The sequence below is a fragment of the Phaenicophaeus curvirostris genome, chromosome 11, assembly GCF_032191515.1.
Source record: "Phaenicophaeus curvirostris isolate KB17595 chromosome 11, BPBGC_Pcur_1.0, whole genome shotgun sequence".
NCBI classification, from domain to species: Eukaryota; Metazoa; Chordata; class Aves; order Cuculiformes; family Cuculidae; genus Phaenicophaeus; species Phaenicophaeus curvirostris.
In genome coordinates, this window is record NC_091402.1 from 20,103,438 (window position 1) to 20,129,067 (window position 25,630).

General features: G+C 45.8%; 1 protein-coding gene across 1 annotated transcript; it reads right to left on the reverse strand.

Annotated features, from left to right (window-relative positions):
* Window positions 1-543: 543 nt before the first annotated feature.
* On the reverse strand, window positions 544-25,385 carry RHOA (ras homolog family member A). The gene is made up of 5 exons (XM_069866297.1): window positions 25,223-25,385; window positions 6,742-6,899; window positions 5,729-5,849; window positions 2,806-2,936; window positions 544-1,825 (listed from the first exon to the last, which is right to left on the reverse strand). Exons 2-5 carry the CDS (start codon window positions 6,895-6,897, stop codon window positions 1,652-1,654), a joined length of 582 nt encoding a protein of 193 aa, XP_069722398.1. The 5' UTR covers window positions 6,898-6,899; window positions 25,223-25,385; the 3' UTR covers window positions 544-1,651.
* Between the last annotated feature and the right edge of the window lie 245 nt (window positions 25,386-25,630).

A 25,630-nucleotide genomic window follows, 5' to 3' on the forward strand; every position in this document is an offset into this window, starting at 1 on the left:
GGGCAGAGGCTCAGCTCAAGAGCAGCTGCTGTAAATACCAGGGCAAGCGCGGCGGCACCGTGCTGCTCAACTCAGGAGAGGCGCAATCTGCTCTCCAGCGCGGGGGCAGCACCTTTGCAGCACTTGGAATTTGAACCTCATGACAACGGCCCGGCAAACGTGCCGCCCCGCGCCACATCTGCTCACCACCGCGTGCTGCTCCAGCCACGCTGCCTTCTTCCTGCACTCCCCTCCTGCACAGCCTCCTCCTGCTCGTCTATTCTCATGCTCAAGACTGAGAAATCCAACTCGACTCCTCTGGTTTGAATACCAAAAGCGGCTCCTGGGAAGCTTTGCCACCCACCGCAGGGGTGAAGGAGGGTGGTGGTGGGGGTTCCCCCTCTGCTCTGCCAGCAGCGGACGGGGATCCCTTGCTGGAAAACAAAAATCAGTATTAAAGCATTTGCAACTGCTCAGCGAATCCTATCACAGCTGTGTCAAACCCAGGATTTTGATTCAGGCTGTCAGACGCCAGGCCCAGAGTGAGGAATACAGACACCAGGATACAGGGAGCTTAGAAAACTGCCTTTATTCTATTAGTTGTCGGAAAAATGAAAATACAGAAAGAGTTTAGTTGGCTGCAGAACAGCAAGAAGTTCACAGGTTAGGAGTCTGATCACTACATGGTAACCAAACTTACACAAAAAGTTTCTTTTTTTTTTTTTCTTTTAGTTTTGAAACTGGGTCCAGCAATGAACTTAAGGCAACTGAACAGTTCAGAAGCTTTGAGCGTGAGCAGGCTGTCTGTTCTCATCCCTACTGCACGTCATGGAAAAAAAAAAAAACTCCTCCTGGGTGTGCAGCCCACTCAAATCATTCAAATGGGTCGGACTCTTACAAATGAAGAGGGGAAGAGGATCAGCTGCTTTCCATCGGACTTTATTTTCAAATACAGTTTCTTAAAAAACCCAGAACACCTTAACGCAGAGGTTACAAGTAACAGTATTAGGAAATCCAATTATACAAAAAATACTACATCTAAGCTGGGGTAAATAGATTTATTTTTGGTAACATACATTTAAACTGGCACTAATTACACAGTAACTAAAAGGTAACTAACATGAAACCACAGAACCCTCACTTTTCCTTAGCTGAATGGGACTTGGTCATTTCAGAGTGATCACATTTTCAAACTAATGTTTTTACACCACTGAGCCATGAAAATCAGATCTTCCTAAATGTGATAGCACTGAAGCTACCCTCGATTCCACATACAGCCATGTAACTGTTGTACTCATTAGAATAGGACGTTAGTTATAAAGTAGTTACAGACCAATCCTCTGTGCTGACAGCTTTTTCTCTTTCTAGAGAGAAGAAAGAAGAGAAGAGAATTGTCTTCAATTAGCGCCTGGCATATCCTGTGAGTGCAGAAAAGGTTTGTTAGAGGAATGTTGAGGTTAACCTTGGGTGCACAGATGAATTTGATGCAGATTGTTATAAAAATCATGGTTGGCTTCTAAATACTGGTAGCAAGATGACTCGATTTTTAAATCTCTTAAGTAAATTATAGATAATGAAAAAGGCCAGTAATCATACACTAAGATTAATAAACAGCACTTCAAAATTACTCAAGTGCAGGGTGCTGCTTTGGCCATCTTCCTCTGGCCACGCTTTATAAGAGAAGGCACCCGGACTTTTTCTTGCCACGCCGGGCTTGCAAAGCAGCTCTAGTGGCCATTTCGAAAACCTCCCTCACACCGTCTTTGGTCTTTGCCGAACACTCCATATACCCAAATGCACCAATGCGGTTCGCCATATCTCTTCCTTCCTCGGGTTTGACAGGCTCCTGCAACAGCACAAACGCCATCGGTGAGAACAACCCAACTGCTACGCACGCGTCTTCCCTTTCCCCCCCCCAGCTTCCCACCAACTGCAATGGATTTCCTGGATTAAATGCACATAATTGGTTAATTTATAATTAATTGCTCCCCTGAGACCGATCCTTTAAATAATAAAGGCAGATTCAGAGTACAATTTGCTTATTTTCTACAGATGCAGCGTGCACCTCAGCCTGGATCACACGGACGGGTGTGCATTTGCATCCTGTGTCAATGCTTGAAGACACGATGGGTTTTCTAACACCTCCGAGCTCGAAGGCTGCAAGACCTGTTGACGCTTGAGCAAACGACTGCTTATTTCTAAGGAGACACTTATGCAACCCCATGTCACAACTGCAACAAAAGCCTATGAACAAATCCTCAAATTAATGCCTCAGTCTTTGTCTAAAGACAAATACTGCGCTACTGGAGCAAAAACTCCAGGAGAGAGCAGAGTATCTGCAGTCCCACCCCCGAGCTGGGGGTTTCAGACTTGTTTTGAGAATGAAACCTAGTGACAAGCTAGGAATGAGCTACAGTACCCGTGGTTATCAACTTGGAACACCTACCAATAAAACTGTTGCCTCTCACATCCCGAACACACAAACCAAACCACAACTCGAGCGGCAAGCACTCGATGAGCTGCTCCTGATGAATCCCCCTCTACCTCAGGGATCCAGCTCTCCAGCACGGGGAGCAGCTGACTGTCAGTAACCCAACGGAGCATTTTCATTGCTGAGAATGCCTTTTTCTACAAACCCAATCTCCAACTATGAAAAAAGAAACACTCAATTAAAGGCAATAGATACTTTCTGGTTTCTGCTGGGCCGAGGGTTCATTACGCAGCCCACAGGAAGCTGGCAGCGAGCGGCAGACGCCCGTCTCATGCCCTGGTACAACCTCTACACCCTTTCTTCCTTTATCATAAGACACTCAGAAAGAAACCTGCCTGCTTCATTTTGGCCAGCTCTCGTCTTGTGTGTTCATCGTTCCTCAGGTCCTTCTTGTTTCCTACCAAGATGATAGGCACGTTGGGGCAGAAATGCTTCACCTCTGGGGTCCACTTCTCTGGGATGTTTTCTGAAAAAGACAAACACAAGAATGACCGCACTAAACCGGCTTCTGGGGAGAATTTTATTTTGAAGCTTTTACCTGCTGTCTGGGTGGTTTTAGCTTGCTAATCCACACTGATACCCCTTTTCCTACTCTTAATTTGGGAAGCAAACGGACCTGTTCTGGTATTACCAAAAAAGAGAAGCCTGCCAATGGTAATTTTAATCCTGAAGGACATCGACCCTCTCGGCTTCTCCACATCTCTCAGTAGCTACTTGACAGAGGTCAGCACAAGGCCCTCCAAAGAACAGCACACAGAATTCTTAAGTGGAAAGTTATGGAGTTTTTCCTTCAAAAGAAACATTTCGTTCATCTCCAGAGGCTAAAGATGGGCACAACCCTGAAGCCTAGGGTTTTTTTTTCATCATTTCTTTTATAAAGCAGCATCAAATGACCACAGCGAACTCTCCCATTAGCTGCAGCAGAAATGTTGCTCCGTATACTAAATACACATGTACAGAAACAGACTTTGTGCAAGTCACTGGCAGATTTGCCGTTTCTCCCTCTCTGCAGCAAATTAAATTGCACTCCTACAAGAAACTTTTTCTTCCTAAGGTAACTTCCCTGCATGACATTTTTTGAATGAAGCCCCACTTGGAAGACTCGAGGGCTTCTGAAAGGAAAACCTTGATAAATTTTAAACAGCAGGAAGTGTTGAACAGCCCAAAACATTTGGCTTTGCTTTCAGAAGCTCTCAGACATCTGAGATTCACCAGTGGATTTACCTGCAGGCTACATAACCCCTTTTCATCTTCCCAAAATTCCATTCAGCTTTTGAAGAGACATTAATCATTATGGCATTGTTTTCTTTCTTGAAAGAACAACTTAAGACAAAAATTGTGAAACGAGTTTTTGCACTACAGCCAAAACAGCAACTCTGCAGCTGCACCTGGAGTGCTCAGGGGGTGCTGGGCTCTAGACGCTGCACACCTGAAGAGCTGTCTGGCAGCTCACTGGAAGGAAGGGAAGGAAAAAACAGCCAAAATCAGCTCATGTACTCAAACCTTCTGTGAATTGTGGCAGGAATGGTATTTTTCAACCCTCGCGGTAGCTGCATTCAGGACTAATCCTTCCATTAACTGCACTTCTGCGTCCCTGGATCCTTTTTGACTCATTCTTGTTTCCTCCACAGCTCTGGGAGGCAGGGTTCATCCGTAAGACAAACGAGAGGCGTAGGAAGAAAGCCTCTCTAAGGACAGCCTGCAGTGATTGTGATCGCCCTGGCAGCAGGAAACTCCAAAAGATTCACTGGTTTAATCGATGTAAGAGAGAACCGGTACCCCATTCATGAGCACCGGTTAAAATAATTTGATACCTGCCATTAACAGGCAAAACAGAAAAGTCTCTCACTTCTCCTGGCGAGGAGCTGCCCAGAGCACGGACATAATCTTAACCCGCTACAAACAAGCACCAGTTGGTCACAGTACAGAAGGTTCTTGTCAGAGTGCAGCTGGTCACACACACACACACACACACACACACACACACACACACAGAATCCATGTGCTGAAGACCTACCTTAACATTAACTGCATTCTAGTAAGAAACCTCACAAATAGCCACTAAGCAAACAAATCCCACTGGTGAGAAGCAGATAAGGGAACTCATTTCACACAGAATTTCGTTTGTTTAAGAAAGTGCTACCACGATGTATTTGTTTAGGAGACTCCACTGGACGGATGGAGTAATTACCATTTTAAAGGGGCAGCAATCAAAGTTCCACAGATGATGTATCTTAGAAATAAGAGTATCTCTACCTCCGGCTCCTTACCCTCTTCAACATCTTTCTAAGAACAAAGACATTAGTATCAGATTTATAAATCAATCAGTGAAGATTTTGGCCTTGGACTCCACACTGAAGAGGTGCCTATCTCATACACAGGTTTTTAAAGCACGTGTTTTTGGAGCTCGGAAATCATAAATCAGGTAACTCTACTCTTTTCTCCATCACAAGCAGATGTCAGTCGCTGAAAAGCAGACTAGGAGAGTATAAATCTCCAGCCTCTGATCACTGCCACCAGCGAGAGAGCCACCGCCCTGCCAGAGAAAGCCCTCCCTCCTCCCCTGAGGCTCAGCCTCATGTTTTTCCCTCACCATGCAGGGAGCAAACAACCCCAGGCTATTTGGGATTAATAACTCCGAGTGTTTCAAGCAGATCTCTCTTGAATAAATGGAGGGAGTGAGGATGGTGGAAGGGATGAAAAACCTAGTGAAAGCTAGCGTTCCGTTTTACAGAGAAAGGAAGTTACTCCATTTTCCTAGATACAGTGTGGTCTCGAGTATGTAAGAGCCTACAATTTACAAGGGGAAATAAAGTAAAATTAAACCTCGGGTGGGGCTTGCCACTCAGTGGACACCTTCTGTACTCACAGGGCTCCTGGACACAGCAGAGCCCTCCCTGCTTGCTTGGGGTGACCAAAGCAGCTCCTCCCGGGGGATGAGCACACCAGCACGCTGCCGGGACCCCCTAGGCAGTGTTGTGGGTGCTGATCTGGGCCAGGGAGCCGCCTCCCTGCTAAGTGCTGCTCAAATCACTCAGCACAGCCCTGGGTAAGCACAGTGCGCGGCTCAGCCTCACAAAATGCCACTCAGCATTGTTGAAGAATATAGGTTGCTTTAAGATGTTCGTGTACCTTCGAGCCAGTATGAACTACAACTGCTCTCAGTCATTGCAGCACATGAAAACACCTTTCACAGCACGATTTCCGCAGGGAATACAGCGACACAGACATAGCTCTGATTGTTACTGATCTACTTACCTAAACTATCAGGACTATCAATTGAAAAACACATAAGTATAACATCAGTATCTGGATAAGAAAGCGGTCTAAGTCGATCATAGTCTTCTTGTCCTGCTGTATCCCACAAAGCCAACTCAACCTGCAGCAGAAAGATCAAGCCAGTTAGCCAGATTGCCAGGAAAGTTTTGATTCAGAAGTTATAATCCAGGAGAAGTGGATAAATTTTTCAGTCAACATCACTTAAGAGGAGGAGACTAGAAGACAAATGTTTTTTGCAGTAGAACTATTAGAAAGTTTATGTTTCGTAACTCCAAAAATCAATTTATTGCAGCTTATGAGACTGTTGTTTATATCCATGACCAGTAACAATTATCTGAAAGGACAAAAAAGCTACCAGCAGAAAAGTCAGGCGGAGGACTCAAAGGACTCCAAAGGGCTGGGGATCTCTCTGATAAGCATTCCAGAAATACCAGTTTTCAGTGAAAGGGGACTCTCTAAGTAAGTGCTTTTTAGGATTATGCACATTTTCAATTGGTTTACAGCTGGAACCTGTAGTGACTAAGAAATGTCAAGATTGTACTTACTTGAGCACAAATTCCTTAGCAGAAATTTACATTGGCAATTTACTTTCAAATTAAGCTGATTTGTGTGTAAAGCTTCTTGTTACTGAGGACTGAATAAAGTAGCTAATGTTCTCAATATTTCTAATTATGGTGGAGGTAGGGAGGAACACCCCTAGGATTGTTTAAAACTGTAGAAGGAACAACCAACATTTAAACCAGGTGATTTATAAACTATAACCAAGCTCTTAAGGTACATTCTTCTTTGAGATTCTCTGATTGATGAGCAGCAGATGAGCAGGTTCTAGCAAGGGCAATATTTTTTCCACAGGAACACGCTTAATATTTTAAAATATTTTTACATTGGTACTAAGCATGTGCACTAACCACGTATTAAAGAAGCGTAGACACATTCATGCTATTGTGAATGAATGCAAGTCCCTGTTGACTGTTAGAGAAGCGCAGACGTACCTGCTTTCCATCCACTTCAATATCTGCTACGTAATTTTCAAAGACGGTGGGAACATACACTTCAGGGAACTGGTCTTTGCTAAATACAATCAGCAGACAGGTCTTTCCACAGGCACCATCACCCACTATAACCAGCTTTTTTCGAATGGCTGCCATAGCTGAAAAACAAAAGGACACCGTATTACTTCTTCTGCTGCAATTTTTAACTGAGATGCTATTAATTAACAAGCATTGTTTCCAATTAATAAGAACTTTTAAATTGGGAGTACACGTCCATTAGGAACACGGGTATTGGGAATCATGCGAGCTCGAATTCCCATCTTTTGAGAATAACATTCCCTGGGATTTTTCAATGCCCCGAGTGCAAAACAATAACAGAAAGAAGAGGAGGTTGGTCTGATTCAGCAGTTCTTTACCTGTTCTAAAGGCTAGGTAGGAGTGTCCAGAGGCAGCAAGCAAGCAAGAAGCACTGTCCAAGAGCACCTTCTGAAAAGTGTCTTTCAGGTAATCGAATGACAGATGCTTCTAATCAAATGCAGCAATGTTTTCTTGTCAGACTCAGTTGTCTAAACTACAAAGTGCCAGAAGCTCTGTGCAAGTCACCTGGACTCAGGAGCGCTCTGCTGCCCCATCAAAGCACCAGCAGAAGGATCTCAAGGTAACCAGCCCAAATTGCAACCACCACTTTCAAAATCCTTTGTCGTGTACACATCCCATTCCCCAATCTGCTCTCCTGGTGCTGTTACCAGGTTAACATAACCTGGTCTCAGCTTACATGAAGTAAAGGGGGATGCAGAGGGAGACACCACCATGGTGCTCCACACAGGTCTCTGCTGTTCAATATATGGATTTGTACCAGGACCATGCCCACCCACAGCCCGCTCACACACGACCTTGGCCTCAAAAACACATCATGAAAGCTCGAAAAGGTTTAATGAAAGCCTAGAGTCAGGGTGGGACTGCACGAGATGCTGGATTTGGCAAATTCCTGTGAAGTCACAAGCGGCCCAAAGAGCACGGATAGGGATTGATTGTTCACCATCACTTCCCACAAACGAATGCGAGGGGTTGATACAAAGACAGAAAAGAATTCAAGCCCCCTAGATGGCAGTGAGCCTTGGGAACTCTAAGAAGAGGATGTTGTGGACACAAGAAATGTAGAAAGGCATAAAGGAAATTGGGGAAGTACACAGGAGAAGCTTCCTACATGAGTTAAAGAATGCAGAAACCACATCTGCCTTAGAAAATCCCCACAGACAAAGTACTCTGAAGCTGAGCGAGTACTTTGGGAAGCACTATTTATGTGCCTGCTCTTTCCTTACTCTTCCCTAGGTACTTATTTGCGACCACGGCAGGAACAAGCCAGAGATTTAGGGAGGCACTTGGTTAGAAGGGACTGGAATGAGGGCAGAACCATAACTACTTTCTTCTTCGTACCACGACGACGTCGCTCCAGGGGAAGCCGCTTAGTCATCCCATGAACTTCCTGGAAATGGAGCGAACGGCAATGCCAGCATAATCCCTGCATGACCAAAATACCACAGAGGCAGCACCCCTGTGAGTTAACTTGTGCCACGACAACCCCAGCACAAAGCTCTGGAGGAGAGGATGACTGTCAGCTGGTGAGAAGAGAAGGGCTCCAAGAGGAGAATTAAGACACAGAGAAAATGCTTTACCCTTTCTATCTCTTCTCTTGCCTTAAGAAATTAAATAAAAAGGTAAAGTTCACAGAATCACTAGGTTGGAAAAGACCCAGAGGATCATCGAGTCCAACCATAAACTATATAAAAGCAACCTTCAGCACTGTTGGGTGGTGAAGAAACAGTGGGTATGATGGAGATTCTGTACTTCTGCTCCAGCTGCAGAGAAGGATCGTTTCAGCTCATCAAGCAGCAAGGACTCGAGGACCTGTAGTGCACTGCTTTGCAAGACAGCTGCTCAAGTAATCCAAATCTATCGCTAAAATGATCTTCTTTCACCTTGTAAATATATATGTACAGATATTCAAGTTATTTACCTTAGGGAATTGGGGTTATTTTACATTTGTGGAAGGTTTGAAATGATTCAAGCTTTAAAAAGGCTTTCTTTCAGTGACTTTAGATGGTTTTGAATACTTTCTGGCCATGGCAATATTTGATTTTTACAGAACTGTATCATCTGTCCTCTGTACCAAGTCAGTATCAACTACTTACAAGTCCTACCTACTGTCAGCTTTGTCTAATCCGCCCTTAAAAACTCTAATGCTGAGTCCTACAAACCCTCTGAAGCCGCCTACCCCTCTGTTCCGCAATATTCACTCTGAGACAATTGCCCCCAGTGCGTACCCTCAGCCTTCTCGGATGCAATGCAAGCCCACGACTGTTTATCCTGTTTGTCACGGGCACAGGAGAAGGGATTATTCCCTTTCCCTAGTGCAGTTGAGAATACGCCTTCATTTCAGCTTCTCTTCAGGCAAAACAATTCCAGTTTATTGGAGCCTTCTCTGTAAATTATATTTCCCAGACTTTCCTGTTGCTGCCTTCTGGGCACGATCCAACTGGCACAAATTCACCGAAGCTTGGAGCCCAAGAGCCGAATCCAGTATTTCACCCAGGGCTTTACAGACATTAACGAGAGCTGCAGGATTATTTTATTGATCTTCTGGGATCTACCACTGCTTAAACACCACGCTGCAAGCGTACGTCTGGTTTTTTTTTTCCTCCCCAGAAGACAACACTGTTGATGCATTCATCTTTTAATTCACGGTAAGTCCTGGCTCTTAGGATGCTGCACAGTAAATTGCTCTTTATTCACAATCTCCCGTCACGCTTCTATTTATCCTCCCCCGACTGATGTTTTACTCTCCCTCTAAGTTCTAGCGCTGTCCTCCAGCTTAATCACAGCCTTGCTCAGATGCAAGTTTAATAGTCATGATTCCCAGATAATTATCTAGGTCACTGATGAAACCACCCTGGAGACAAAAGCAGGTGGATGACGGAATGGGATAACCTGTCCCTCCTCCTCAGTTTCCTCCCCTCCTCTCCCTCCTGTGCTAGCGGGTGCGGCCCTGACCCCGATCACTTCTTTTACCTGCAACAGCACCTGCTGTAGGTGACCTTTTAGGCATCACCTATGGATAACTGTCCTTTTCTGTGGATTAGCAGATCAACTCCTCCTTTATCTTCCTTTAAATACTTCTGTCACTCTAGATTTTAAGTGTTCTTTGCCAACTGAACCTCATTTTATGCTTTGGCTTTCTACAGTTACGCCTAAATTCTATAAGAAAAATGAAGTTCTGTAGAAGAACCATCATTTAATGCAGTTACAAGCCCCTCCCTAAAAAACAGTTCGAAAATTTGGTTTTTATAGATTTGTTTTTATAGGCTCTCCCTGCCTGAATTTTTCCTGAGATCTGCTGGCATTATTTGGACCCCGCGTGGAGGACCATGCTGTCAATCACGGTGCCCTCCAGCCGTGGATGCTCAACCACCTCTTCCCACCACGTAGGACCCAACCCACGAGACCTTCCCCTGCCCAGTCTTTTATGCACAGACGTTCACGAGGACATCTCAAAACTGCTGACAGTCCTTTCCATCTCATATATCAAATACCTAGGAATTCCAAATCCCTTATTATCAAGTTCTAGAGGATCCTGATGGATGCTCACAAAAAGCCTCAACCACCTTCTCTTTTTTTGGTGACCTACAGCACCCTCATCTTTTTTACTCTAGCTTCACCTTCCAGAGCATGAGTACAGAAGAATTCCTACTGCATAGCGTCCTTGGAACGAACATGTTGTACAAAATTCAATTCAAGACGCAAAGATGCACATATATGCTTGAAGCTTTCAGTTACCTCCAGAGCCCTAGAAGTTGCTTCTGATTTGTTTACCTCAAGCGTTCCCCTGGGCATGGACATAGCACACAATCCTGTGTATGGACCTCAACAAATCTTCAGAAACAGCTCAGATCATAAATGCTGAGTAGACACCGACGCCTCAGGATGTCAGATCTGATCAGTGGATAGACCCCTCCATCAATCTCAGAAGGAAGTCACCAAACATCACAACCACTTGTTTCTTCCAGACATTAGCGGTTATTAACTTCACAGCTTTACAGTGTTTGAAGTTTGTTCTCTACTGGCAAGTCTGAACTCTTACTTGCTGCCAGAACAACACACCTCACTTCTACTCAACATGTGGATGTTCAAGGATGGAATGCTCCTGGTAAGCCTGCACCTAGCCTTCTTCTCATGACTAAGTCATCTTAGCTGTATCGCTGAAGGTCTCCATGCAGATGGAAATTGTTCCAATGGTGCTACACGTCCAAACTACCCATATTTATTCTTCACATTTTAGCAGATATCTGGCCAAGGCAACAGCATCCCATAATCCACGCATTAAGTATATTTACAACAATTTCTTAATTGAGAAGATTCAGCGCACAGATCAGCAACTTTTAGCTAATTATTTTTAGTTAAAATAAATACATTCCTATCCAGTGGGTGGCTATAAGGGATTTTCAGGTCTGGCAAATACACAGAAAAGCAACATCTCTGTAGTACAACAGAGGAAAAACCTGATTGCTTAGAATGAAGCTATTTCTTAGAGATGTACATCACAAGGACCCCACAAACAGATACCCAGCAGTTGGGTCTTTCTGCTGCATTTTCACACGCTCTGGTTTTCTTAATCAAGTGTTCTGAAGCCTGGAAATACATCAAATCTGAAGCAGGGATCAAAAAGCACTTTGCTAGCCTAAGAAGTTTCATTGACGATGAAACCTTACGTGCAAGTAGCATCTGCTGCAGCACAGCCTGTCACTGGAGAGTACACGTCTACATTTAGAGGTAAAAACCTCTACAGACTGCCTGAGAGGCTCTTACGAATGGAGCAAATCCAGGCTACCACCACGGTAACAAGCACTACACATTCATCATTTTACTCAATGTATAGAGCAGGGTGAGACCAATAAATCCAGAAAAGTGCTGGAACTACATCACTGACTACGCAAGGAATATTCTGTCCCAATCAGTGTAACAGAACGGCTGCAGTGATGTTCTAGGGGAACGTGTCCTGTCTTCTGCAGCAAGACAACAGACCTGCAGTTTTGTCCTACTCTTAAATGAAGCACTCCTCCCACCTTTGTCTTTATAGGGTTCATAAAACCAGCTACTCTGCTGGATTCGAAGTGGAAACTCTCACAACATGATTCATCTGAATGGAAGAGATTCAATTACGACATTTCCCCAACCCAGGCCAGTGCCTTTCCCAGGTATTACAAGAGCTGTAGACGTGGTTTACTCAACCCCACTAACATCACAGGAGGTTACAACACAAGGAGCTCCTGTTTGCTGAGAGCTGCCACACTAATATCCTTGTTACACGAGGCTGCTATTTCTAAGCGCAGGCTCCAAGACTCATGCAGCATAAAGCCCTGCTTGTTAAAAGAATCTAGCGAACGCTCCACAAGAATGAGAAATGGGGAAAATGGTTTTTTTTCCCCCATGTTGTAAATGTACTCCCCCCTAAGTTTTATTGTTTACTGCAATGGAATTTGCCTCTTCTCCTCAGCATGCTATTTATTTTTCCAAGGAACACGTCCAGTGCCTCCTCTCCTGCAAGTCCCAAGGCCACACAGCAGGAGAAAGGACTGTAGACTCACTGTTGACATTCTGAAGATGGAGAAGCTGGTACCAAACGTGCCAGGTTTGCCTGTCTTGCTCTGAATCTCATCCTGGAGAAAGTAATAAGGTGGAAGAAACAGCCCTTTACCATCACATAGGTATCCCAACCAGATTTAATTAATATTACCAATCAGCTACAACCAACTTTATGTTGCCTGCTCAGATCCCTTGTATAACGCACAGTTTTGTTTGAAGAGGTCTGGATTACTGCATATGCCAGCAAGACCTCAGCAGAAGCAGTTCAGCAGGACCATTAATGATGTTTCTGATGCTGAGTGGGAAAACATCCTTTAAATTCTTTCCCACCAAGTCTTGCTGAAGTCCTTAAAAACAAAATGTTGGAAATCAAGGGGTTTGAAACCTTACAAAGGTTTTGCTTTGCTGTTGACTTCACCACACTCAGCACTTAAACTGTTATTGAGTGAATTACAGCCTGGCACTCCCCTCGCTTGCTTCATTTCCCCTTCAGGCAGCCCTGCCCTGAGCCAGCAGGAGAAACAGGAGCAAGGCTGAGGGACCAGAAGATGAAACCCTGCTCAAGTGTCCCCCATCCTGACCAGTCAAGCCCTGCCCTCTACCTACCACAGGCGAGAACTGCCTCTGCACCAGGACCTGAATTTACTCTTAAAAATACATCCGCTTTTGTTCAAGTTTGATGGAGAGGATAAGTGAACTTCCCCCAAGACTCCAGTGATGAAGAGGACACGGATGTGCAGGCTTTCCCCACAGTTTTCTTCTGGCTGTTTAGAATGGTCTGGCATCAAACCCGAGAACTACCGAAACAGTTGGGAGCAGAACGCAGATGAGCCCAAAAGCTCAGCTGCACACAGACAGTGAAGAAACCAAGACTGAGTATGGAGCACGTGGGTGAGGGAAATGGTCCAAAGACTGTGAGCTGGGAATGTGGAGACGGATGGCAAACAGGCGAGGAGGAGGACGGCCGAAGGATGCAACCACTCAAATCCCGGATTCCCACATCTCCCAGCTGTTTAACTGCCAACAGGAGGCATGATTCTCAACCTTCTCCTCCACTGAAGTCCCAAAGGAAAACATCAGCAGCTATACATTATGTATATATAAAAAAGTGGAAGTGTGTATAAAGAAATGCCAGAAACATTGCAGTTGCCTGCTGAAACGCTATTCACACTACCTCAAATCAGGTCCTTTGAGCATTAATAAGCCTGTTTGTGCTATCTTACTATTTTCTCCATATAAGTCATACAAGATGGGCTATGTTCTTAAAGAGCAATGGTTATGATTAAAGAAAATGATGACCCCAATTCACCTCTTCCCAAAGTTGCAAAATGGGTAGCAAACAGTCATGGGACAGCAATAACAGCAACAGAAAAATAAAACCAAAATAAAACAGTGATTCAATGACATAAAGGAGTTAGATACAACCCATGCTTCTGCTACATGATTCCTAAAAAAACCTGGAAGAACTACATACACCAAACCACGCTGCAAGCGACCGCTTATTTATTATCTTTATTTCTGAAGACAACCAGAACAGAACTCGTCTGTACAGCTGCTCTGAAAGTAAAGCCAGACGAACTCCATGCTCAGGCTGATCATTTGGTACCACGTACAATTTGAAATCAAATTTACTGGGGTAGAAACAGTTCAATTACAAGCCACTGGAACACAAATAGCCCAAGCATGAATGCAGTCACCACTATAAAGGAGACAGTCAACAGGGCTTATTTCACTAATTGAAATTTACTTAATTCTGTGCAAATTTGCCTGTGGAAACTTGCATTCATAACTGATAAACCACAATATTTAAAGTGTCGCTAACAAGGCCTTTGGGAAACAACTATATTTACATTCCTTACAGCATCCAGCACAAAGCAGTTTGACAGTACTGCAAAACAGACCTATTTCCAACTGTGGCTACGTGGGAGCAGCTGGTAAGAAAAAGGTATATTTTTGGAGGGTTACATATGAAATGTAACACATGAGAAAAGTCCTAAAGCTGGCAAATCACAGGGGAGGCTACTGACACTGCACATTAAACGTTAGCCACGCTGAAACGGAAATTTTCTATTATTGGATTGAAGTACAATTGAAAAAAATGACACAGAAGGTCAGCCTAGCATCCAAGGGGATTAAAATACTGGAGAGAGGTCCTTCAGGAAGGTCCTTGGACAGGGCGAGCAGTTTATTCAGACTCTGTGTTAACCATGCTAGTTAATAGTTTGGGGACAGCGCTTTGCGAGCGCAGCTGTGCATTTCCAGAGGCAGCTTTAAATTGGGAGCAGCACAGCTGTGTTAGAGCCAGAGCTAATAAACCCCAGCGGGTCTCAGCTAACTCCGCAAATAACCAGCTCAAGCCTCTTTGTACCCACATCACCAGGACCGGGAGCAGCGTCAGCTTAACTGCATTAGGTCTTAACAACGTTGGTTCAGCGCCAGCCCTGGTGAACCCTTAATGACTGCTGAATTTTACACAATCATTAAGAGTTATCCAAAAGCACCAAACTGGTGTTTAATACGCACGGGCACACAATGCGTTTCAGTTAAGCACACAGCGTGCCGTTTATGCTGCTTTTACGACAGCTGCGACAGGGCAGGAGGTACCTCAGCCAGCACAAAGCCTGCCAGCGCAAAGGTTTTGAGGAAACCCGAATCGGCAGTCAGTCCTAGATCCGTGTTGTGTGTCATGCGGACATAGTACGTCTAATCTGAGATATCACGTGAAGTCTCAAAGCTGGATTCATCCTATCAAATTACAGCCCTTGCCCTTGCTTTCCTCTGCAGGATAAATCCTGCATGACAACTCGCAATTCTTCTGACTCGCAGAAAAGAAAATCCCTTTGCACTCCCAATACATTTTCTTGCTTTCTAACCATTAGATGAAAGGGCAAAACATTTTGCTTTGCTCTCCTCCCCTGTACAGGCCACCTGCCTTATGCTTTATGGTAACAATGCTCAGCACGATCAAACACACCCCAGGAACACACAGATTATTTTTTGTTGAAACACCCAGGCCGTGACTGTGTCCTGCAAGCAGCACCAGCGCAGACACTGACCAGGGGACCAACTTGTGCTGCAGCTAAGTTTACACTTCCTACCCCTAGAGACTCACCGACCGCCTTTCACTAAAGGTCTGCAGACATAAAAATGGGTGCATTAGCTTGGGATGTAGGTCTATCCACCACAGCACCTGGCATTCAGGATTAGTTTAGGAGTGGATTCCTGCAGCAAAGCAGAAGTGGAAAAATGAGCAAGAAGCTTCCTCCTCCGTGCTTTCCAGCCTCCAACCATTTTCAGCTCAGGAGCTTCTTGGGTCAGACGTGGTTCCTGTGAATTTGGTAACCTCAAACAGATTTCTCTTCTATGAGCTTGTCCAGGCTCCCTTTGAACCCATGTAAACTTCCAGCGCTTCCAACATCCTGTTGGAGGGAGTTCCCACAGCTTAATTACACATTGTGTGTAAAGCCACTTCCTTCAAATTCAGAATTGTCCCTATTAGTTTCTTTTTCTGCCTCCTAAATCCAAAATGGAGAGCGAACAGTTAATCACGCTCACTCCCTTTCTGCTGCCCACATAACAGGCCCTCCACACTGAAGCATCCTAGCATATAGGGATTTTTTTTGTTTGTTTGTTTTTGTTTAGGGTTTTTTAATATCTTTATACCTTTAACAGCAGCGACTGGCTGATCCATCTGGTGCTGCTCGCATATGGGATGACAAAGTGGAGGAGGCATCCCGGTGAAGCATTTCAGCCAAGGAGAGCCCTTGGCAGCCCAACCCCGTGTCCCTTCCCATCTCACATGGTTTCACAGCCCCACAGGCACCAGGGCTGCAGCCCAGAGGGACGCCCCGGTTTTGAGCAGGGCGTGCTGTACATCCACTGTGCCCTATCAGAGAACCACACCCTGAGCTGCATTTCAAGTGCAAACAAGCTGCAGCTTGATCATTCCCCGGTACATGTTTCACTCCTCGTGTTAACTCCAGCGCACACTATCCTGACTTTAAAACAGGAGGTAACAGAGAATTCCCTACCCTGCTTGATGTTCCAGCAGTTTGTTACAATTTCTGCCTTAGTGATGAGGTTTTATCTGTCACTTCCTCACATATTTAACTGCAAGTTACTTCATACTGGTATTTTGTTTCTTCCAGGTGATTGGAAAGAAAAACAGCCCAAGAGTTAACTCCTCACAATCTCACTAGACAGATGCACTTGAGTCTCCCCTTGTCTTTCAAAGCTGTTCTCTTCCTACTAAATTTAATACAAACCATATTGATTTTGTACCAGCTTCATTTCTCACTGAAAATGACATGCAATTACTGAGAAGGCTAAGATGAACACCTGTACTTAAGAACCAAACTCAAACAATTAACACTAATTGTTTCTACTTCCCCACTCCAGGCTGAGTGGCATTGCCTTAATTCTTTCCTGACGCTTGTTACTTATTCCATTATTGTACCTGGAATTGATGTCTTAGACTGATGGGATTATAATCATTAAAGTTGTCCTACTTCTCTTTATTATTACTGCATATTAGCTTAAACTGCTGCAGTACGTAAAGAGCTTTCTGGGAAGAAAATATTACATAAACCCCCGCTATGCTCAGGCCAGAGACCCTCAGAGCCAAAACATCCATCAGAACAGAGGTGTCAACTGCCAAGTCTAGTCAGATCAGGCGTGCAACACCATTCAACTTTATTTTTTATGTATTTAAGGAGATAATCAAAATACCTGATTACAAGGAAGTTCCCTGTGTACGGATAAATAACTGGTGAGAGACAGAAAACCAGAGAGAAAGAAATGCTCAGGTCTCACAGAAAACCATCAACGGAATCTCTGTAGCTCAACATTCCTAAGTGACCTGAAAAAGCAAGAAAAAATAGCAATACAACACAATTCACTGATGATAACAAGATGCTGAGGTCATAAAGGCAAGGGCTTACTGTGATGAATTTTGGAAACTTAACAGACTCTGTGCCTAAGCAAGAACATTCGAAACGGATAAATGTGAAGCGATGCACAAGGTATAAATCAGATTCAACTTCCTACGTGGAATGATGGACTGGGAGCTGATCGCTGCTACTCCAGGGCAATATTTTAGGGTTATATAGTTACACATAGTTATATCATCCTGTAAAATAACAAGTTCAACACTCTGAAGAGCTAAAAAAATTAAAATGCCAGTATTAAGATCTACAAAAAAAAAAGAACATACCAGAAATCATTAAGCTGGTGTAGGAATTCACAAGCACGCCTGCATCTTTTGTGTGCAGTTGTGATCCTCCCTGTGTCAAAAGGCTATAAAGGAACTGGAAATGACTCAGAGCAGGGCAACAAGGATGATTAAACTACAGAACAGCTTCCACATGAGGAACAACCACGGCAGGACTGGAAAAAGGACAAGCTGCAAGAGACGCAAGCGAGGGAGAAAAAGACTGCAGACGCTTCTCTGAGATCCTAAGCAGCGTCAAGAAAAGCTGGGGCTTGAGCACTGAGACTTTAAAACAGGGCCAAGGGCACATGGGGTGAGCCAGGTTCAGAGGAAAGGCAGGTTGGCTGCCCGGCCCGGCACACGGCAAGGCTGCCTTGTTTCTACCACATTTCAACTTTTTAGATCCATTGTTTCTTAGCCATAGGTTTCTTTTCAAACCCCATTCTTCTCCCAGTTACTTTTCACGCTGTTGAGCTTCTGTTTTCCATTTTCAACTTTCGGTTTCTACTTTTCTCCTATTTAATCCGTCAGGCTTTCTTGCATTGTTTTTTAAGTGCAAACAAAACAGATGCCTTCATTTCCTTTCCAAGTCGGGTTATTTAATTTGCTTTCAACACTTGGTTGGGGAAAAATATCACAAAAGGAGGTTCCTGAAACATCTTTTTTAAGCCTGTTTAAGCCAAAACTTTTAGAAACTAAAACAGCAACTTGTGCAAGCAAAACTCTGTCTTAACATTGTCACCATGCATCCTGTTTTGCAAACACCAAAATTAGAAAGGTCCTCCTGCTCCACCACAAGTTCTCTTTGTTCTCACCAATCTGCAACACTCACCTCTATGATGGCTGTTCACCTCCCTGTTTCTATATAATTAGTAAATTAACAGCCTTTCAGAACCCAGGGAAGAAGACCAATTTGAGCATTTCTCCCCTGCCTTACTCTACCAGGATAGGTCCTGCTCCAAGGTTGAAGGCAAAGCTAGGACTACAAGAGAAGAAAGCAGCGTTTAGTCCTCAGGACCCGTGGTTGCCGTCACTGTCCTTCCACCCTCACTCAACGTTCCTGTTACTTTGCCCCTACTGACGAGGTCTTCGTTATCTGTAGGTACAATGACTTACAAGAGCAACTTCTCTTATGCAATACCGAGTCCCAAGATTACTTTGACACAAAATGAGATTAGGGCTTAATATTGAGGTAATTATAGTAGATCTGTGGCTCTCCACTCATGTGCAAAACGCTTTGCGTTTGTGACATCTTTTTAGTTGGTATCCTCTGTGCCCAGACACCTCCAGCATTTCCAAGAGGACGTGGAGCATCCACACACCAAACAAGGCAGGTTCTGCTTGGGGAAGATCGCTGTCTTTAGGCACCCAACGCTACCACGTCACAGGCAGCGGAAGCTCACATAGACAAGAGAAACTAACGCCAACTCTTCCAGACAACCACCGTCTTGCACACGCAGCTGACGCCCTCACCTGCGTTCCTCCTCTCACCACAAGACATTTGTTGAGACTGTACCGGTTCAGATCAAACACCCCTCAAGCCCAGCACCCCGCCTGGCACACGCGGGTATCTCAGATGACTAAGAGTAAAAGAAGGAGCAAACACATTGATACCTCTGCAAGAGTATTTTCCGTTTCCAGCTTGAGGGTGTTTTTTGTTTATTTAATCTTGGTGCTCAACAGCTCGTTTGATAGCAGTTTCTGTGATTTCATCTGTTTGATCCTGAAGCCACATAAATTGATGTCATTCAGAGCACTTTGCGACACCGCATCCTGCGGTCTCAGTACAGACTGCGGGAGAGGCACCATCAGTTTTGATCTAGGCTAGACTGTGCTCAGCATTACCAAGCTGAAGGGTTCCAATCTTTTTAAGCATCCCTTGTATGGAATCCATACCTTGTCCCTCATCATCACTCTTCTTAGCCTCTTCCAGTCACACTGCATTTTGAAGTCCATCTTCCTTCACACAAAGCCACAGTAATCAGAATACTAAGAATCGAAAGAGTGACGCTATCCCTCTGCTCTCTCCTTTACTGCCCCCCCAAGCCACTCAGAAGTTCTCATTATCACTGTTGAACATTAAACTTGCATTTTCACGGAATTATGACAAGTTTTTCCTCCAAAGCACCAATAATTAACTCCATTGGTGCATAAACAAAGATGTCCCATCCCCCCCCACTTTGTCTTTATCTGGAACAAACTTCATTTGACATTTTACTGTCTGTAATTCAGTATCAGAAGGATGAGCTGCAATTCATTGCACCTCTTGTCTTTCCTTCCCTCACTACTCAACACCTTTCCCACCAGATCATTTATGAGTATGCTAAGCAGCACAGGTGCACCACGGATCCCTGTTCTTCTCTTGTCCCAAACTTCCCTTCTCTGTGCTTATCAAGTAATTAAAAAAACTCTAATAGATTTAAGCACCACCGTTTCCCTTGCAGAAACCATGCTGTCTTTCTCCCGACACACGTTGTTACTCCATCCACTTACTTATATTTACAGAATTTGTTTTTAAGAAAGCCCACTGAACTCTGATATCCGGCTGAACTGTCTTTAACAGCTACCTTGTAAGCCATCTTCTACTTCGCTGGCTTCAAGGTTTTAAGTGAGAAATTACAGTGTGTAATTAATAATTCGGTCATTTCACCCCTGCATTTCCTTTGGAACCCTCGGGCAAGCACCATCTGGTCTTGGCATTTTGTAACTATATTTATCATTTTGCTCTAAAAACTTACATGCCAACACTTCGAACAGAGACAGATCTTCCAATAAGTCCTGCTTCCCATAACAAGAATTTCTGGCACAGGAGCTCCACAGTGAACAGGAACGCACATAAGTCATTTAACTTTGTACCGATGGCTTCATCATCAAATATTTCTTTCACTTCATCGCCATGGCCCTCCAGACCCCAGCACCTTTCTGCCTTCTGATGCACTTGAAAAAGAATTTTCTCTTAGCTATTAGTACAACATTGCTCAGAGCCTTCCTGGCGGGTCCTTACGTTTTTCATTTAACTTGCCAGAGCTCATGTTCTTGCTGACTTCTCTGGTCAACTGCATGACTTGAACTTTCTGAAGGCTGTATTCTTATTTCTAATACTTTCTCTATCCCAAACTACATGCTCGTTCTCATCTGTCAACATCCCACAGTATAATTTAAAATCTGCCCAAGAACACTTTCAATTTTGAGCTCAGGAGCCTAGTTTTGCTGTGGTTTACATGGAACCTGGCCTTTCCAAACAGCTTTCGGACTGAGGTTCAAAAAATGAATCAATTCACTTTGTCAGTATCAAGTCAAGATCCTACTGCAAGACGCCCTTCTCATTTCACACAATTTGAACAGAGCAGAGAGAAGGTGAAGAATAAAGAGCCACCAGGTGTAAAATGTAAGAAAAATGAAACGCTAGCAAAGAATGCAAATAGAGATAGCTGGTACTGAGAGAGCTGCTAAACCTTTCAAACCACTGACACATGTGAAGACAACCTTCCTTAAAACTGTGAAGGTAGGGGAGAATCCCCTTGTACACATCCACATTAGAGATCTGATCCAAATGTGACACTTCTATCAGGCAGTAGAAGGCCAAGTGAGACAGAAGTACTTAATGGTGCAAAACACCACTAATTAAATGAGCAAATGGATTGAATGCTGCCTTGTTTCTGATTAGAAACAACAATTAAAAAAGCACAAACAAAAAGCCCACAACTGTCAGAGCTTGAGGAAAGAAAGACCTCATATCCGTTGTGGGTGTACTGCCCAATTTTACTTGGTATCCTAGTGACTCTCCATCTGTTCCTCCTACTGGGGACCTCGGTCACGAAGGCTGGTCAGACAAAGACAGTGAACCTCATTCCGATTAGTTTAATTAGATGATTCATTTAGGAAGGACTGGCTGTTAGTTGTGTGTACGCAACAGTGGATGGCAAATAATTAGAAGGCAGTCTATGGATATCTTAGTTCTTTTCCTGGCTCAAATACCCTTCTCAAGTGAAAACGTGGTGACAGAAAAAGGACAGAAGAGGGGATGGACAGGTCAGAGTCGTTCTACACACTCCAACTGTGTTTTGGTAGCTTTTATTCACAGTTCTGAGTGAAGTGATGAGATCACATCAAGGCCAGAAGGCACCCAGACACCTAACAGTGGTGTAAAATGGCTTAAAGCAACAACAACTTCACTGGTGTTCCAGAGACAGGTTTTTGGGATATTTGTGCTTATTTGCGCGATGACCCCAAAAGCGATAAGCAACTACCTCCTTCCACTTAGCTACCCAGCTATTTACACAGCGTCCAGGGTCGCAGGACAGCAATCACACCAGCAGGTAAGGAGCAGAGGATCTTCACCGCGCGCTCCGGTGTGTGCATTCGCACGGCTGTATCCCTCGGAATGACGATAACCTGTCATTTGGCAAGTTTATTTTGCACAGCATGGTTCTGCGTTATGGGGTTTCACCCTTATTACTTGTTTACAAGGACAGACTCATCACGGAGCAGTTTAAGATTTAAAGGGCACGTTGGAGAGCCTTTACTGACACGCTAACTTCCTCAAACGCACCGATTAAGTTTTTCCTCCACATTAGCTAAACTGCATTTGAAGTCAGGTTGTAAGACAACAGGAGAGCTTAAAGGGGTGTGGAATTACACAGGAGCCAGATCAGAATTTAGTATAAAAGACAGCGTCTGAGCAGAAACTTGGAAAGAACCTAATGATACCGTAACAGCAGGGAATAAAATGTTAATAGAGACTGAGAAGGGAGACCCAGGGCTAGTGAGAAGCTAGTAGTTTAGGTCAAAAATCTCCAAGGCTGAATAGACCACAGCGTAAAGATGAGCCAACAGGGTTCTGGGCAATGTAAATATGTTGAGAGAAAATGAAGAAGTGTAAAAAGTAGGAAAAACAAGAGTTACCATTAAAAAAATGAGGAAAGATGATGATATTTCTAAGCCCTCCAAACTATCACACTGTTTTTATGTGGAATTTGCTTATCTGAAGAGCCATCGCTAGCCCTACATCCTGGTGGCAGTTAAGATCATTTAGGATGTTTTTACTGTCAATTCCTGGCTCGGAGAACTCCCCGCCTCTGGCGCTCAGTTGCTGTGGCACTCGGCCAGAGTGTGAGTTTGGTGAACTAGGAGGGATAACATAATCGCTCGGCTTAGCCCTGTGACTGAATTTCTTTTGCTCCTCGTGTGAAGGGGCATTTATGTCTTGAGAAGCTATTTTTTAAAAGAAGAAACCAACACCACAGCAGGTATTCTAGTATTAAATGATACAAATCACCCATTAAAATTAATTTATGTCAAGCATTTATGCTGAATATGCTGTCAAGCATTCCAGCAAACTAATTAAAATAAGGCTAATGGCAATTTTTCTTTTTTTAAACATGCAACCTCGGTCGAAATCAGAGCCAGAATTAGTCTGCTTGCTTGAAAGAGAAATACTAGTGCAGTGTGGCTGGAGCCCTCGGTACAGCCAGGCCAGGAGGAGGACACACGGTGAGCCTTCAACTGAAAGTAAATATTCTCAGAAACAACCTTTTTTTCAGGCAGGGAGGGACTTCATATTTCCCTACTGAAATCCCAAAAGAAAGCCACTGCAGAATCTAATACTTTTAGTCACAAACACAAGAAAACCTAATTTTTAAGATCACCGAGATAGAGAGAGGGTCATAAAAGTTGCTTTTAGAAGTAGTGCAGAGTTTTAAAAATCACAGTCAGCAGAGTTTTCACCCAGTGTCAGCTCTGGGGTGGGGGAGGAAGCAACAACAAACCTAACATTTCCTTGGTAGGTCGTAGGGTTCAGTTTTTTCCAAACCCTGCATGATGTACAGAAAGAGTGGGTAGGAACCACTGCTCACAATGGGTTCCCTACAACAGGTGAACTGTACTGGGAGAGAAACAAAAGCTGGATATGAGGCAGCAACTAAAAACAAACACACTCTGTTCCAGACACCTCTTAGACAGACTTAAACGGCTATCAGAGCAGTAAAGGCATCGTTTGACTGGGGACAATACTTTGTGCTGAGCCTCTAATATCTGGAACTCTGTGAACCACTATAAGAAGTTTTGTTTCTATTTTTTATGACAGAATCCCAGAATGCCAGGTTGGAAGGGACCTCAGGGATCATCTGGTCCAACCTTTTTAGGTGATACACAGTTTAAATGAGATGGCCCAGCCCCCTGTCAAGCTGAGCCATAAAAGCGTCTAGGGAAGATGAAGCCACCAGTTCCCTGGGGAGATTATTCCACTGTTTAACTGTTCTCATGGCGAAAAATTTTCTTCTGGAAACCAATCAGAATATCCCCAGGAGCAATGGATCCCCACTCCACCTTGTCTTTTCCATGTAACTCCTTGTGAAAAGGGAGTTTCTATCGTCATGATAGACCCCTTTTATGTACTGGTACATGGTATTAAGGTCATAGAATCATAGAATCACCAGGTTGGAAGAGACTCACTGGATCATTGAGTCCAACCATTCCCATCAATCACTAAACCATGTCCCTCAGCACCTTGTCCACCCGTCCCTTAAACCCCTCCAGGGAAGGTGAATCAACCCCCTCCCTGGGCAGCCTCTGCCAGGGACCAATGACCCTTTCTGGGAAAAATTTTTTCCTAATGTCCAGCCTGAACCTCCCCTGGTGGAGCTTGAGGCCATTCCCTCTTGTCCTGTCCCCGGTCACTTGGGAGAAGAGCCCAGCTCCCTCCTCTCCACAACCTCCTTTCAGGGAGTTGAAGAGAGCAATGAGGTCTCCCCTCAGCCTCCTCTTCTCCAGGCTAAACACCCCCAGCTCTCTCAGCCGTTCCTCATAAGGCCTGTTCTCCAGCCCCCTCAACAGCTTCTTCTCCTCCTCTAGAGGCTTTTTTAGGCCCAAACACAGCTGAAGAGCCTCCTCTCAGCCCCGGAGGAACGTGCTGCCTGGGAAAGGAGCGTGTGGTAGGCCGGGTGGGCTGGGAAAGGGGGTTTCCAGGAGGAAGAGGCCTCCTGGCCAAGGGACTTTGGGTAGGAAGGCGCCGCCTGGCAAAGCGCGTTCCGGCAGGCACAGGCCGCCGGGGGAAGGAGGTTTCGTTAGGAAGGGGCCGCCCGGGGCGAGGAGGTTTGGTCGGGGAGGTGCCGGGAGGAGGGGGCCGGCGCAGCCCCCGTTCCCCGCTCGGACCCGCCGAGGCCCCGGCCCGGCCCCCGCGTGGCGGCGCCTCCCGCGCGCGCGCCCCGGTGACGTCACCACAACAAGCTGCCACTCACCGGGGCACCCACGCCGGGGGGGGGGGGGGGGGGGGGGAGCCGCCCACGGGCCCCGCACCGGGATTGAGGGGGGAAGATGGGACACGGGACCGGGGGGAGAGGAGAGGGGAAAGGGGGAACCGCCGCGCCCCGCCCGGCCCGGCCCCGGCAAGGAGCGCCGCTACCGCTCGCCGAAAGTTGCGGGCCGGCGGTTGGGCCGCCCTCCCGCTTTTGTGCGCCCGATGCGGCTCGGGGGGGGCCCGCCCGGAACCTGCAGCGCAGGGTCCCGGCGAAGGCGGGGGCGGGCGGGCCGCACCCGCCACGAAACACGGTGTAAACTCGGTGTAAATCCGGTAAACCGCCCTCCCCGAGAGGCACGAACTCCCCCCCCGCCCCAACACCACCTCACCGGTACCTGCGGCCTGCGCTGCGTCTCGCTGCCGCCGCTTCCTGCTGTCCAGGCCCGAGCTCGAGCAGCGGCGAACGGAAACGGGCGGGGCGGGGGCGGGCGGGCGTGCGCGCTCACCGGGCCGGCGCGACGCGGCCGCGGCGCTGCGATCGCTGCTCTGCGCGCCCCCCCCACACGGCTCCCGGCCCCCCCCGCCCCCCCCCCCCGCGCCGCCACGCCCGGCCCCGCCCCCCGCGCGCGTCCCCGCCCGGCCCGCGGCCAATCGGCGCCGCCCGGCCCCGCCGAGCGACCAATCGGAGCCGCTCGGCCGCGCCCGGACACGCCCCCCGGCGCGCGCCCCCGCCCGGCCCGCGGCCAATCGGCGCCCCCCGCGCGCGGGGCATGCCGGGAAGCGGCGCTATAAAAGCCGCGGAG